The sequence below is a fragment of the Salarias fasciatus genome, chromosome 5 (assembly GCF_902148845.1).
Source record: "Salarias fasciatus chromosome 5, fSalaFa1.1, whole genome shotgun sequence".
NCBI classification, from domain to species: domain Eukaryota; kingdom Metazoa; phylum Chordata; class Actinopteri; order Blenniiformes; family Blenniidae; genus Salarias; species Salarias fasciatus.
Window position 1 is genome coordinate 20,311,195 of NC_043749.1, and position 16,316 is coordinate 20,327,510.

Genomic DNA, 16,316 nt, shown 5'->3' on the forward strand with positions numbered 1-16,316 from the left:
ACGTGACTTTGAAACTGAGCGGTGTCATTCTGCACCCGTAGCTTGTGATTTTGCTCACAGTACCAACTGTTGACCCTCAACCTCCTCAGTGACTAAACTTGGAATGACGTTTCACCCTAAAAAAAACATACTCACACGTAATGTAAGAAGACTGGACGTAAATTATTCTCAGAAACCTTCATGAAGGTTAGTAAGTGGCATTCATGTTCAACCCAGAGCCCAAACTTGTGTTTTGATTTGTAAGTATTTACAAAAAAGAAAAAGAAAAATCTTCACGGCAAATTTGTATATTTGAATAATATTCTGTTAAATTTCAGCAGCTTCAGCTGCTTTTCAGTCATTCACAAGTAAAATTGAAATAACCACATCATAGTGCTGTAGGAAATATTTATTTACACCAAACCCACACGCATTTTCAAAACAACAGTCATGTTATTTTAGATTGCCAATGTGTTGTGCCAATAGCATTTGAATGGGGAAATTGCAAATCTATGATAAAGAAAAACAAGATTTTTTCTGAAATATTGATCAAAAATATTCAATAAACCCTGCATAACCGACAGACATGAAGACACAATAGCACATTTCAAGCAAGCATTTTCATAATCAGTAAAATACCGTTCTGCGGTAGAACTTCATATTTAGAATGTATGCAGTTTAACATGCAAAATAGAGCAAAATTTTGCATCAAAGTATTAAAAGCTCCAATTTTGTCACTGTTTCACAATGAAAGTAAACAACACATGTTGAGTGACTTTTACTGGATTCAAACTTTAGCAGGAAGTGGAGCATTACATAGTTTATGGACTAAAATAAGGATGTCTTAAATAATAATACATGGAAATATCGTCCTCTTTTGTTTGACTTTGAACATTCTGTTTTGTTTGAGGATTTTACGTCAATTCTGCGATTCTTCTTCATTCTGTTTATTCTGCAAAGAAAGACAAAGACAGTTACAAATTTTGTTGCAGTTCATGTGAGCACAATATTTTCATCATGTCATGCGAGTGCATGTGCAAAGTTAAAGGAAGTGAGGGGAAATGAAGTTGAACTCTCACCTCTGACTGTGAGCTTAGTCGAACACTCCGCCCTTCCCAGGGAGTTTTCTGCAACTATCTTGTACTCTCCGGTGTCTTTAGGTCCGACGGTCAATATGAGCAGGGAGCAGACTCCACAGGTGTTGGAGATGAAGTAGTTAGTGTTGGTATTCAGACTGATGTTGTTGCGCAGCCATGTCACATGAGGAGTGGGATCCCCTTTTATAGCACAGCTCATGTAGCACTCGTAACCTTGAGGAGCGGTGTGCATTTTCAGCGGGACGATGAATCTGGGAGGACACTGCAGATCGCAGACCTTTGACTCCGGCGTGTTCACGGTGAACTTTTCTGCAAGACAGAAGCCACGCATAACGTAAAAATAAAAACTGTGTTCCTTGAAAAGACATTTCAAGAATGGTTGGCGTGGAGATAGAAACTTCGACCGGCAACCAGTCAAAGAAACAAACTACGACACACTGTAGATTCACATTCACTCACGTCGTCTAGTTTAAAAAATATAGAGTTGAGTAGTAAATTAGTATTTCTAATCAACAAAGAAAAGGTACTGTCATTTTTTTATTGCAACCTTGGTGCTTTGAAGATTCATGAAACTCGTAGAATATCCCATTTAATTCTAGCAGTATTATTGTAAGAACAGTTGTTTGTTCTCTTTTGGAAAAACTTTCAAGTCATTAGCATTTCATACCTTTTTTGGAAGAAATCAGCCACTTTGTTGATTCGGACGGTTTGGAGGAGCCCATGTCGTTCTTGGCATACACTCTGAACTGGTACTCCCGGCCCGGCATTATGTTGCAGGCCGTGAATTTGTTGTTGAAGATCCGATCTGCGACGGTGTGCCACGTTCTCTTGTTGGAGTCACGCTTCATCACCATGTAGTGCAGCCTGTCGTCACGTTTCTCATCCGGAGAGGCGTCCCACGAAATGGTCACTGTGCCTGGGACATTCTCATCAAGCTCGACCGGACCTGGTGGCTTTGGCTCATCTAGAATTCAACAGGTAAAGGTTTGCTTGTAATCCTTTTTTTATATGCAGTGCGTGATTTTAAATGCAGTTGAAATTATCGTTCGGCGCTCACCTGTAACTCTAATTTCAACACTAAATGTCTCTTGGCCAACAATGTTCTTGACAATGATGGTATAGATTCCTGTGTCTGTGCGCTCAGCCGAGGGAATCAGAAGCTGGGATGTCCCCTCTGCATTGCTGATGGTCACTTTTTTCGACACCGGCACGCCATCCTTCAGCCAAGTTACATCGGGCCACGGTGAAGCCTAGACAAATCATAGAAATATAATTAAATGAGATTCAGAGTCAAATGTATGCGCAATCAAAGTTATGAGTCATCTGAGCCTATAATCGTAATTACCTCAAAGTTAATGGTGAATCTTGCAGAATTTCCCGCTCTCACCACCATGAAACTCTTGATTTTGGCATCTGTGAATCGGGGCCTCACTGTGTGAACAGAAAAAAAATGGAGGTCGGTCAGTGTCACTCATGATAATGAAGAAAATGAGTCTTTAAAGTGTGACAGAAACACACGTGTCACCCTGCAATACCCCTGCATGTGTGTTGAATAACAATACTGCCCTCTGACTTTAGTACATTCTACAGGGAATGGCTCAAAGTTGTTAAAACTTTCTTGGCTGCTGAACACACAATAATCGCAAAAATAATTTTAAAAAGCACCCATGAATGTTCAAACCATTGCAGTTCAATAACCTGCCACAGAAAGGTGCTATTGGGATGTGACATTTTTTAAAATAGAGCTGCACTTGTAAGCGTTATCACCTCAGAGTAGTACAGATTTGAAATGGACAACTTTGGACTTCTTAGTGGAAAATTTTGATGCAACCTGCTGAGTCAAAATCACATTAAAATGCACCTATGAATCAATTTGGCTGCAAATAAACAATGTGTTATTGAGGTACTGTAACAATTCTGACACAAATGAACTTAGAATCTTGATGCACGATGACAGCGTTTGGATTTTTGAAATATCGTTGTTTGGAAAATATATGTCAAAAATATTTCCTTAATCATGATCAATTGCAGGCATTAAAGAGACTTTCTGTTCTCAACATTTAGGCTTTGCAGCCCAGTTTGCTGCCTTAAGCATGTAGAAATTGTTACGCAGGAAAACAGAAGTAAGACGAGATAACACAAAGACATGAAAGAGCACAAATGTGATTACTGAAAGCTGCTTCATATAAATAACTTATAGCCGAGTGTTTTTACCAGGCGGAGGCATAGCAAGGATGTAGTTATCCAGCTCTTGCGGCTCCCCCTCTCCTCCGTCATTAGTGGCAATGACTCTCACCCAGTACATCGCCATTGACTTCATGCCTTTTACTGTGTAGAAATTCAGGGTTATTGCATTAGTATTGCAGCGATCCCAGTCTGTATTTTCTGCAGGCCTGATCTCCACAAAATATCCTTTGGCTTCATCTTCAACCCCCTCAATGTCCTTGGGTTTGGTCCAGGACAGGGACAGGGTTGTGTAGGTGGAATCTGTCACTTTCAAGTCGATGACTTTGCCAGGAGGCTCTGTAAACGCATGATTCAAAGTCAACAGTTATTTTATCACAGCGATGTTTCGTGTCGTCTAAAAATAACAGCGCTGTGATAGCATGTTTAAAAAAAATTCCACCTACTTTTAGGATCTCTGGCAAATACGAATTCCGATGGTGTGCTGAATTCACCCGCTCCGGAGTTGTTAATCGCTGACACGCGGAATTCATACTCCATGCCCTCAACGACATCTTTTACAGCAAATCCTTTACCTGCACGGGAAGAGATTGTTTTAAAAGAATGAGTCACCAACGCCGCACCTTCATGTTGGCAAGCTGTCATAAAATGAACAAAGAGAAGCAGGAGATGAATAATTGATTAACCCCTGATCATTTCTTCTGGTGGGTTGACTTGGCCCCACAGATTGCTGCCTTTTTTGCGTTTCTCGAGGTTGTAGCCCAGAATATTGGTTCCCCCGGTGTCAGCGGGAGGAGACCAAGACAGAGTGATGCAGTTTTTGAACGCAGAGACAACTTTCGGAGCAGATGGAGGTCCGGGGTATGCTGCGAGCAAGAAAGATTCAAACGTGGTTAAAAGCTGCTGTAAGAAACTGTATGTGTGTGTCAGAAAGAAGCATTTCAACCCACATAGACATTTCATTATATTTCAGAAATAGCTCAGTTTATATCACTATCATCTCCATAACCACACAAAGCATCAACATATGTTGAGCTGTTCAGGTGAGAAAGCTTCTCAGCTTGGCTGGTAGCAAGACAACAGGTGTCCATAGCAGTGGAGAAACTTTACTGTTTGTGACTGTTCAAACTGATAAACTGATAAATAAATCACCTTACATGCTGACTTGTGTGTGGACCTACCTTTTGTACCAGCTTGGATGTCCTCTGTCTCCATGAGCTCGCTGGTGCCCATCTCAGTTTCTACCCTGATGCGATAGCAGTATCTCCTGCCGTGGTCTACGTCGCCGTCTCTGTATTTCGCGTCTGGACCGATCGGCCCCACTTTTTTCCAGGTGTTGCGTCCAACCTGATTTCTTTCAAGAATGTAGTTTCCAATCTTGCAGCCGCCGCTGTCCTTTGGAGGCCTCCACTTAAACTCGATTACAGAGGAGCTGGCCTCAACAATCTCCAGAGGCCCCATCGGAGGAGTAGGTTTGTCTTTCAGAGAGCGAAAAAAAACAAACAAAACATACAGAGTCACTGATAAATACACACATGCAGTTTTCTGAATAGTGAACATTGTTTGACACAGAATCCATCTGATCCATACCCAGTACAACCAGCTGGCTTAAGGCTTCAACAGTGCCAAACTCATTTTTCAGTTTCATCTTGATTTCGCCACTGTCTTTACGTTGCAGCTTGGTTAGAAGCAAGCGACTGCTCCCTTCCGAGTGCTCGATCTTGATGTTGGAGTCGTCTGAAAGCTCTTCACCCTCAAGGTACCACTGAACTTTGATGGGTTCCCGTCCGATAAAGGGCAATTTGAAAGTAGCTTTTTGTCCTTTCTTCACGGTTACTGGAGTTTTGAAAGCTTCCAGTTCCTCAGCGTCAAACCGAGGTGGGTCTGAATGTGAAACATACAAGGACTTACTTCAGTTACTGTTATGCAGTCAAGGTTTGATCATTATAATCAAAACTTTAACCTTAAAAGCAAAGTATTCTATAATTACTCATGGAAATATTATATGCAAAGAAGAAACTTCCGTGAAGCAAATGTTTGTACCTTCAACAACAATCAACGCCTCCGTCTTCCGCCCATCGGCTTCAAACTTGTATTTTCCAGCAAATTCCTCTGTAACTTTGTGAATTTTAAGCTTGTGGACAGTTCCATCTTTTGAGATAGTTAGACCCTCGGATGATTGAATCTGAAAAAAACCAAAAAAAAAAGAATTACATGAAGAAAGACAATAGAGTGACTTAAAAGTCAATCTGAACTTTTATTTCAGAGCTCCAGTAACACAGTATTGTATTCAATATGTACATCAGCGCCCTGTCCTTACCTCGTTGCCATCTCTATACCAGATGCCCACACAGTCTTCTCTGCTCACTTTGCATTCGAGCTCTGCTGCTTCTCCAATAATGGCTTTGCAGTCAGAAAGTCCAGCATGAAAATGAACTCCTGGGTCTGAGAATGCATCAGCCGACAAGTCAGCAAATGTCCCTCAAGTTACTTTCCACATTCAACATGCTTATATTCAGTTGGTTGCAATCCAAGTGTCTCATAACTTACCATCCCAACAATTTATATCTGTCATCTACATTTCTGTTTAATTCATTGTTTGGTCATAAGATGTGTTGCTACAGACATATCCTTGGCAGGAACTGTACGATCCAAGATCTGTGCACAATGTAAGAAGAAGCCATTTTTTGTGCTTGTTTGAAACTTGCTGAGGACGTCTTCCTTGTTTGTGTGAAGCTTCACTGTCTTGCTCAGGAGTGGTCTTCTTCAGCTTCTCATGGACGAATTCCTGGCACAGCTTTTAAGAATGTCTTCGCAGAGTCATTCATTCGCCTCTGCTCACTTAGTCTTGGAAGAAAGATGTGCTCTTGAAACCTACAGTTTGTCACCTAGACCCGGCGGGGTTCATTGGTTAGTGGAAGAATGCGTCATTCTGACTGTGTGGTGTGAATCCAGTCGTCAGTGAAACAACCTTCCACTGATGTAAGAGTGCATCTGTGTATGCAAGAGTTGACAGTATTTCAAGTACAAATTGGTTCTGTTTGCTTTTATAACTCATTACCTCAATGCACCGACTCATCCTGAAGTAGCAAGTAGCAGGAACATGAACACAAATGCACACTGAACACAAACACTTTGAAGCATTGCTCATACACATACATAAACACACAAACTCACACACATACACAAACTGTAAGAAAGTATGTAAGAGGTAGACCCAAATAATCAGCAGAATACCTGCTGATATCCAACCTGTAGGTCAAAGAGATACAATTACATGACTGTTATCTCCAAAAATGAGAGAAAAAAAAAAGATTGTTAGAAATATACCATAATGATAGCTGAGAAAATGAACTATACCGTGTGCTCCTCACACAAAGACACCCGTGCATCAGTTTTAATCAGCATTTTGCTAAAACCACGCTCAAGCTCACTCTGAAAGGCCATTTAACCAATCGTGGATCAAATGTGGCCTTCTGCTCGGGGATCGAACACTCCGTCTCGAGATCCTCACACCACTGACAAACTCATCCGCTCATCGGATGACTTTGTACAGTGACGGTGCTTCCCATGCAGCAGTTAATGTAGGGCTCGCAATCTTACCACTAACTCTCTCCTTGAGCAGTGGGCCCTGCCGTGCACGGCCTGAACGTTTGCCAGCTGCTGCTGGTTCACCACCGTGTGGCCCCTCACCACTTTCAGGAGATTCCTCACTGCCTGCTGCCGGCCCGGTGTCATTACCACCACTGGCATCACGTGGTTCTCTGTTTTTTTCTTTTCAGTTTTAGAGCATATCATTGCAATTACCATCAATCCAGTGTTTCTCATTTGTAGTTCGATATGCCTTACAAATAACATTACTGCAAACAGCAACAATACAAATAAAAATGTCAGCATGAGGCATAAAAACAAGATCAACAGTAGCAACAGAAATAATAAACCTCAGTTAGCCTCTGTGGTAACTGGATTTCACTTCAATGCAGAGAAATCGAGTATAGGAAAAGGTGATGTCTTGCATGTTTGCATTTTCCAACAACATAAATGTTTTAGGACTGATTTTACATAAGTGATAAAAATTAGGAATGCACCGATACCAATGCCAGTATCCGCTCTGATACTGCATGGAGTACTCAGAAAAAGATTCCCAACACAACTCGGCGAGTCGTGCATCAACAGCATCGCCCACATGGCATACAACAGAGCGAGCGATGTTGGAGGTTTTCAAAGTCTACAATGATATTGAGAATGACGAAGGTAAGGCAGACTGTAAACTGGATGTTATGCCAAAATATCAAGAGAAGGGGCCAAAGATAATTTGTACAACACCATCAACCAAATCACCGCAGACATTTGGACCAGCAGAGCTGGATGCTGCTCAGCAGTACCTCTACGTTGTTCAGAGTTTCTTGGCTCAGACACTAGCGCTACATGATAAACATGATTAAAATATGACTCAACAGCGACCTCGGTCCCTCAGGCAGCGTCGACACAGAGGCTGTGCAGAGGTGGTTTGCAGCAACACCAACATTTATGGCCTTTATTAAGTAGTTGTATCGGTACTCATAGCAAAAGGTTAATACTCAAACTGAAAAAAATGGTATCGGTGCATGAAATGCTATGTCTTTAAGAACCTCAGTTGTGTTAAACAATAATGTGAAGTTTTCATCTATGTAAATAACTGTCTCTCACCTTTTCCATTTACCCTTTTTATAACTCGTACATAAACAAGATATTCACAACAACAACAACAGACACATGAAAGCAGACATATTATGCACATAACACAAATATAGACAACTCTATATTTTTGTCTGAGAAAAAAATGTAATACTTAGCATATAGTGGATATATGCTGTAGTACTTTGTTCCTCAGACATGGCACAAGAACAAACGTGAAGAATGGCAAATGAATATTCATTGTTAAAAAGCCACAACATATTTAGCTATTCTGTAATAAGTTATTATCTGAAGCCCAAGGTTTTCAGCGTTTTTATGGATTGAAAACCCTGTGGATTGTTAATACGTGTGACGCTGTTCTGTTCTAACAAAACTGCAGCATTTTTTGAGAAATGGCGCCATTCTCAGCTTACAGTAATACACCCTCTGAAAAAAGCAGGTTCTGTGGTTCTATCATCGTAGTTAGATGATGTGAACGTTCTTGTCAGTGGCCCTTTTAGCCAACTGTGCAATGAGCACACCAAAGCAGTCAAGAAACTTTGGCGGATTAATGCGTTCGGCATTACAGGATATTGTTAATGCAGCTGCATGTAAGTTAGGTTGTTCCTTCCAGCTGGGTTGCCAAAGTCATTTACATTCTCAATGACTTTTAAATTCAACAACTATCAGCATGCAGCCTCTGACATCTCTTACCAACGACAGGCTCTCCATTTGCCTCATTGTTCTTATTGAGACGTTTTCCTTTTTTCCCTGGCTTTGCACCTTGTTGATTTGTGGCTTCCTTATCATCTATATCTCCTATTAGTAATGATAAATATCAGCATTACAGACACTGTCAATGGGTTAGAGCAGTCCACAGAAACTAGATGACTCTGCTTTGATTGGTTCCTTGATTGAACAGTTTAGTGTTCTTTGAATAAAGATCTGAAATTATGAAGAGAGACAAACAGCAGCACAATAAACAGCAAGAGTTTTGTAAGTATAAGTTCAAACCAATGAATATGGATCAAAGAGTAGAAGAAAAGACAGGACTAAGTGATAATATGTGAACATTGAAATTACAAGCCATGTTGTGTAGTCAGAGGCATTTCTTACCTATTACTGTTTCTGGAACAAGTGGGCCAGCTCTTACACGCTTCTTGCGTTTTCCTTTTTGTCCTCCAGCTCCTCCTTCTCCTCCTTCTCCATCTCCTCCTTCTCCTTCTCCACCAGCTCCTCCTTCTTCGTAAAATTCATCCTCTCCCCCAAAACCATCTTCAAAGCCTTCACCGCCTCCAGAACCAGCTGCACCACCAGCTCCACCTGCCCCACCAGCTCCACCTGCACCACCAGCTTCTCCTCCAGCTCCACCTGCCCCACCAGCCCCACCAGCACCAGCTGCCCCACCAGCTCCACCTGCACCACCAACTCCGCCTGCACCACCAGCTCTGCCTGCACCACCAGCACCACCAGCTCCACCAGCACCACCAGCTCCACCTGCCCCACCAGCTCCACCTGCCCCACCAGCTCTGCCTGCACCACCAGCACCACCAGCACCAGCTGCACCACTAGCCCCCCCTCCAATACCACCTGCACCTCCAGCACCAGCTCCAGCTCCTCCTGCACCGCCGGCTCCACCAGCCCCAGCCCCAACACCTCCTGCACCACCGGCTCCTCCTGCACCGCCAACACCACCTGCACCCCCGGCTCCACCAGCACCATCGGCTCCACCCACACCGCCAGCACCACTGGCTCCACCGGCTCCGCCTGCACTGCCAGCACCACCAGCGCCTTTTGCACCAGCAGCACCTTTGGCACCTTTGGCACCTCCAGCACCGCCTGCCCCACCTGCACCACCTGCACCACCAGCACCACCAGCACCACCTGCACCACCAGCGGCAGCAGCGGCGGCAGCGGCTTTCTTTGCCTGTGCTTCAGCCTTAGCCTTGGCTCTGGCTGCTGCTTTGGCTTCTTCTTCTGCCTTCCTAGCTGCGTCGGCCTCTGCTCGAGCCACTGCGTCCGCAGCTTCTCTCTCTTCCTGGGCTTTCTTGGCTTTTGCCACTTTTTCCTCCATTTCTTTTTGATATTTTTCCTGCTGTTCTTTCGCTATTTTGATAAGATCTTCATCACTGCCACCTCCGGCCACGGTGGTTTTGCGAGCTGCCTTCTTTCCTTTACCGGCAGCATCTTTGTCAGCTTTGAAAAGAAATACAATAGATAAAGGTTAACAGGATGTACCACATTTATATATGCAAGTCAGGTGAAAAATAGCAATAAAAAAAGCACATGTACTGTATATACTTTTCTCACCTTCAACTATAAGCCAGGCATTGCAAGATTTAATTCCTGCCACTGCAGCATAGATACCAGCATCCAAAGGCAGACAGTCTCGCACAATCAACTTGTGAATGAGCTTATCCTCAGAAACAGTGATTTCATGTTTCTCTCCATTTGACAGTGGGGCACTCTTGCCGTACCATTTGACCTCAGTCATTGGTCCCGTTAGGACGCACTGAAACAGGGCGTCTTGTCGTTCTTCAGCCTTCACCTCTTGTATTTTCACAGCAAAATCCACTTCAGGCACTGTAGGATTTAAAATAAACACAAACAGGTACAGATTAATACGTAATATTTTACTGGTCTTTATTACACTTGATCTAAAGTTTGTTTTGGGGAAAGGACAAACCTTTAAAATCAGTTGAGAATACATTGACCCCCTCAACATCCACTGAGTAGAGTCCAGCATCATCTTTCGCAAGTTTTTTGATGGTGAAGATGTATTTTTTGCCAACTTGTTTCAAGCTGTGCTTTGGGTCTTCACTTTCCTCTTTAGTGAATGGAACCATTACACCATCCTGCAGAATTTAGTCATTAGAATGTTGATAATACATTAGAAATAAAACATAAACCAGGACTAGTAGAGGGTTAGTGAAGCAGTGCCTCACCTTGTACAAGAAAATCTTGCTGGAGGGATCCTTGAGGTCCATGTCCAGCTCAAACGTTGCACAGTCCTCGTCACTGACCTCAATATGCTTCAGTGTACTGATATGTGAAACAAACTAAGAGATGAAATTGGAAAGAAAAAAAACATGAATCAAAGATAATAACATGCACAAAGCAGAGCAGCAGTGAGAAATTTGAATTGGTTTTGTTGCAGAACCGAATGTGTCCATTACCTCTGCAATCTCCTCTTCTCGCTCCTTCTTCATCTCATTGAGTTTCTTCAGCATGCCGCGGAAGTCTGTGATATTATATTCAGCACAGATCCGCTCATAGTCCTTTTTATCTGCACTAAGCAGAATTTCCCAGACCTTGTCTTCGTTCTCCATTGGCTTTTCCTCACGCGTTCCATCTGCCTTACTGCAGAGTGAGAAACTGGCTTCAAGCTTCATATACCAACTCAAACACTTGCTCCCAAAGAATCGCTGATATAATTCAAGTCCTACAGAATAACAGAGGCTCATGCTTATAGATGAATTGTTAAATAAGCCATTTTTTTACCTACCGTTTTTTGAGTTTTTTTCTCAAGTCTGTTGGATCTGAGAAATCAGAAAAAGAGAATTTTTTTAGCATTGACTTTTCCTGTTATTGTGAATCAGAATTCACCAAATGTGGGATTGTTCACACGTCAGTCGGGATCATGAGCTCGCTTTAGAATGCTGTGAGACAGTTTGGTTTTACCCTGCGAATAAGGTGTGAAGGTGTCAAGTTAATTGATGCTGTGTCAGTTTCTTAAAACACACACACACACACACACACACACACACACACACACACACACACACACACACACACACACACACACACACACACACACACACACACACACACACACACACACACACACAAACAAAAGTTCCATCTAACTTCCATCTGGGTCAATGAGGAAAGCATCCATACGCTATGGATAAGGATGTTGTGTGCTTCCACAGTATGGTGCCAGAGGAGCTACTGTGGGTCAAGGGTCATGCTCAGAAACCCACAGTGGTGATTTTATTGTGGTGACTTCAAATTCCAAGTCCACCGCTCTAATCTGGAGGCAGCATTACCCCTTTTCCCACTGCGTTGCTCATGCAGCTGCAGGATTCTGGGAGGTGACGTTGATATTTGTCACTCAAAAAAAAAAAAAATCTAATAAATAAAAGTGTTAGTCTGCGAGGTGTCTGTGCATCATCATGACACTGCACTGATGTGACAGATGAAACATGACAGGCAGACTTTTCCCCCCAAAATAATTCAAATTAATGAATGAAATGTCAAGTTGAAATGAAAATTTATGAGCAAGTGATGTAGGAGAAAGTTTGTGCAGCTTTAGCGTTCCAAGTATTGATGGAGTCGATGAAAACTATGAACCCACATTCATCTTTGTGATCAGACGATTCACACAGTGTATTGTGGCAATATTAATCCTGTTCTGTACGACGGGACCCAATGGTGCTAAACCACAATCCTGCTTCTAAGTCGGAGTAATAAGCAGCAGTAATATTAGTTGGAATATAATAAGTGAGGTTTTATGTTTTATTTGTGTCAAACATGGACAAGGATTGTATATCATATCTCACTTTGTAATGATGTTCCCTTCAGTTATTACAGGTAAAAGGATACCAAGAAAATCTTGTGTAAAATTAAATATCAGGGACACCGCAGTAAGTTGTGACACGAGTTAAATCCTCTTTACTTCACTTCTGCCCAATGACTCTCACATTATTGCCATATCTTTTTAGATATGTGGAAAAAGTTGCATCCTAGTACACCTTCTGTTTAAAAGAGAAGAAAAACAAATTAAATTGTGGTGAGGTTTTCACTAGTTTATTATTCAACCCTGGATGCATTAATCTCTGCAGATGTTTGTCATGGGTGCTGTTGGTGCTAATATCATATCTGGTAACTGTAAAGTCAGCTGGTTTTAGGGTCCAGCTGAGCCTGGGGGAAGGTTAGTTTGGATGCAATGCGGCCTGCACTCCAACATTCACACATTTATGCCTCCTCTGGTTGCTAACTGTGAGAAGAACAAGCAGACTCACTGTAATTTGGTTGTTAAAGCTTGAAGTCTGTGCACTTTTACAAGTCTTCATCCCATTCTGTGAAAATGTCTGTTCCGACTATGGCTGACAGATAACATGCTTGATTTTTCATACACACTGCATCCAATTAAACACTGTCTAAATCCATTTCATTGAAAATTCTCTTTTAAAAATGTTACATTGAGCCCCATATTCTGTTTCAGCTCACCCACGCTAGAGTTTGTAAAATTTTACTCGTGTTTTAGACGAGGCCGTGCAGTTTGTGCACTGTTAAGAAGACATACATCGAGTCTGTAACACATTTTGAACGCACTATCTGAAAAGAGGGCAGAGCTGGAGGATGCCGATTTCAAAGCTCACCTTCTGCTTGTTGCTTTTGAAGTTCTTTAGTCTTTGAAAATCCAACTGTGGACAAACATTGGAACAATAATTTACCTTTTGTTCAGTTTGGCGAGTCCGACACACATGCCGATTTGTTACAAAGAACAGATTCATAGACGTGGAAATTCCTACCTTCGATAACATTCAGCACAACAGTGCAAACCGCCCTTCCATATTCGTTTGCTGCAAAACACTTGTAGGTGTCGGCGTCATCTGGAGAAACCTTTGGGAACTAATGAAATGCAGACAGGGTGAATGTCAGCTTTATTGTCCTGCTGTTTATATCAAATGACAGGATTTACTGACGAGTGCCATCAACTGTATCTTGTAAATGCAGTTGTAAAGCTCACCTCAAGGGTGTGTTCATGAGACGCCTCGTCGTACTTCTGCTCGCAGACACTGGGGTGAAAAAGGATTTCTCCGTTTGCTCTGCCCCACGTCACAGTTGGTGTTGGAGTGCCAACTACTATCGCTTTAAAGACTGCATTTTTACCTGCGACACAAGAAATATCACTATTAGATAGTTTGTAAGACTTTTACACGCCTGTAGAGCTAGTGAAGAAGATTTAGAATATTTCTAACTTCATAGTCAGTTCTTCATCTCCACTGCTTTTTTTTTTTTTTTTATCTTATACTGTTGTGATTATATTTGTGTTGGTTCAAAGTTTGACAATATTATTAAGTAGCCTGGATAAAATCAAGCATTTTGGAGAGTGTTCCTGTTTTCCAAATCTGACAGACAAGCTCATGCAGATTTTTGAATGAATGCTATTCAAAATATCCCCCTTCAACAACTCGAATAGAGCTTTTATTCATGGACTTTTGAATATTTCAGTATATCCCATCAAACTGAGATGCTTTAAGGTTGTGAATGCATAACCTCTTATAATTTATATCAATAGTAAACTTTCAGTGCTCTCTGGGTCTCATTAGCAGCTAATAATAAATGAATGTTTTCTTCTCTATAGGCAGGATGTTTTTATCTACACCAATATTTCATTCATTTAGTGTTTTTTAATTTTTTTTTAAACTGTAATCTGCTCTTAAATTATACAAAAATTCTCTAAAGTAATATATGTTTTGCAGTTTTCTTTTTCCTTTTTCAATTGATAAAAATCAATCACTGCTGAGATTACAATATTTTAAGCTTTATATTGTCCATTTTCTGTACTGATGTCCTTCAAGTTAGTTTTTGTGCACATCTGTGTTGCAGTTATTGATATTTGTAGATATAGAACTGAACCCCTTTATCTTTTTCACATAGAGTGCTCTCTCAGTGATTTTTTTATTGCACCCTGTACTCAAACATAAAGCAGTTAACTTCATCGGCAGAGAACTTGACCCCATCGAGGGTCAAACCGCCGGCTTGTTATCTCTGTGTTACCACTTAATCTATCACAGCATGCTTTTTACTTCCAATGTTTCATCAGCAGCTTTCACCTGCACTCATTTATATTTTATTTTGAAGGCGTGTTGCACAAGTCGGTCTTATTTTTTCACTGAAGTCGACACGTTTCTATTTCAGATGTAGGTCAGAGCTTGTCAGAACCAGTTAGCTCAATTACTGTGATGGTCTATCACTCAGAGACACAAAGACTTTTACCCTCTTGAATAGTCAGAGCGATAGGTTTGCGGGTGAAATCTGGAGTTGACATTCCCTCTGGAAGTTCCTCCAGAAACTGCGTTATCATGACGCCGGGCACTTTGGACTTCTTCCTGATGCCTAAACAAATCAGAGCAGATTAACAGTCAGACGGGCGTCGTCTCTCCGGGCGACCACTTGTAGATGGATTTGAACAAAGATGACGAAGAGTGAGAAATTGTTAGGGCACAACTAACACAAAGCCTGTACTGGAATCAATGAAAGCAGATGGTAATTTAACACATTCGTGAATTCTGAGCAGTTGCCTCTGTAAAGCAGAATCGTGTTCATTCATTCAGTGAAAGAAAACCATTTGAAAAAAACAACACTATGACTTTCACACTAACTTATGACAGATTTGTAGACACCCATTGCTGTAACGTAATCGTACTCAAACATACCAGCTTACCATTATCTGAACATGATGTTAAAATGCCACAGTTTTAGATCAAACTTTTAAATACTGGAATTTATCAGTTGACTTGTAGAGACTACAGATGCACTTTTTTCAAGGAAAAGCTACTGAAAAGCGGTCTCAAGCAGCTCAGCTGTGAAATAAACAATTATTCCGTCAATATGGTGTGTTTGACCCTGCCACAGTTTTGTTGAACTGGCTTCCCAAGGAATTTCATTTACTTTGCCACCTCCTCTGCATCTGAAGTGTTCTGGCTCTGCCTCAACACCCTCTCACCATTTTTAACATGGAGCTCTCATAAGGGGAGATTTAAGTCAGGAATATTTAAACGCTGACTTTTTTTTTTAATTCGTGCGTTCTCAAGATTTAGTTTCATTTTTATTTTATTGAATAGAAGATGTTTTAAGTGATTTATTAATTTGGTTCTGAAGCCAAATATATTTGTTGGACCACTTTGTGGGTCTGTTTAGTTGATGTAAGTGTTAAATCCCAAAATAAACATCTCGCACCTCGAGGGACTGCATTCATGTATGATTCAAGCTCAGTGAGCTGATGATCTTATTAAATTACCACAATCTAGACTGATTCCATAAACATCAGTGTTGATGGTGTGAACAGTAGCTTTGAGTTACCGTTAATAGAGAGTATAGCCCTCGGTGTCTCTGTTGACCCATATGCAGCGTGAAGATATCGGTGAAGCCATTTATATTTCAGTGATCACAGTTCAGTCTAAATGTGTGTGTTGCTAGAAGAGACAGAACCAATTGGGGGAAAGAAAAAGTAGTGATAATAATAATAAAAAAAAAACTGCAGTTTAAGGGAGAAACAGGAGCATGTCATTAAACTGAACTGCTGTTAGCAGATCTGCAGGGCATTATCTAAACCCTGCAGTGTCCAGCTTAGCCTAATATTTGTGCATATCTAAAGGCTTTGCAGGG

General features: G+C 41.4%; 1 protein-coding gene across 1 annotated transcript; it reads right to left on the reverse strand.

The window, feature by feature from the left end:
• Positions 1-373: 373 nt before the first annotated feature.
• LOC115389074 (immunoglobulin-like and fibronectin type III domain-containing protein 1) lies at positions 374-16,090 on the reverse strand. Its single transcript, XM_030092460.1, has 21 exons — positions 14,925-16,090; positions 13,672-13,814; positions 13,454-13,553; positions 13,301-13,345; positions 11,422-11,455; positions 11,093-11,276; positions 10,862-10,975; positions 10,603-10,771; positions 10,227-10,499; positions 5,581-5,705; positions 5,304-5,445; positions 4,851-5,144; positions 4,442-4,738; positions 3,947-4,126; positions 3,707-3,835; positions 3,291-3,599; positions 2,422-2,507; positions 2,134-2,326; positions 1,744-2,040; positions 1,059-1,385; positions 374-931 (listed from the first exon to the last, which is right to left on the reverse strand). Exons 1-21 carry the CDS (start codon positions 15,010-15,012, stop codon positions 927-929), a joined length of 3,534 nt encoding a protein of 1,177 aa, XP_029948320.1. The 5' UTR covers positions 15,013-16,090; the 3' UTR covers positions 374-926.
• Between the last annotated feature and the right edge of the window lie 226 nt (positions 16,091-16,316).

Bases quoted from the DNA above. Each gene is read 5' to 3' on its own strand.
- LOC115389074 (XM_030092460.1), bottom strand. From the start codon at position 15,012: ATGATAACGCAGTTTCTGGAGGAACTTCCAGAGGGAATGTCAACTCCA. The intron at 5,145-5,303 runs GTACAAACATTT...TTTCACATTCAG, and splicing joins GGCGTTGATTGTTGTTGAAG to ACCCACCTCGGTTTGACGCT. The intron at 2,041-2,133 runs GTGAGCGCCGAA...GTTGAATTCTAG, and splicing joins TGTTGAAATTAGAGTTACAG to ATGAGCCAAAGCCACCAGGT.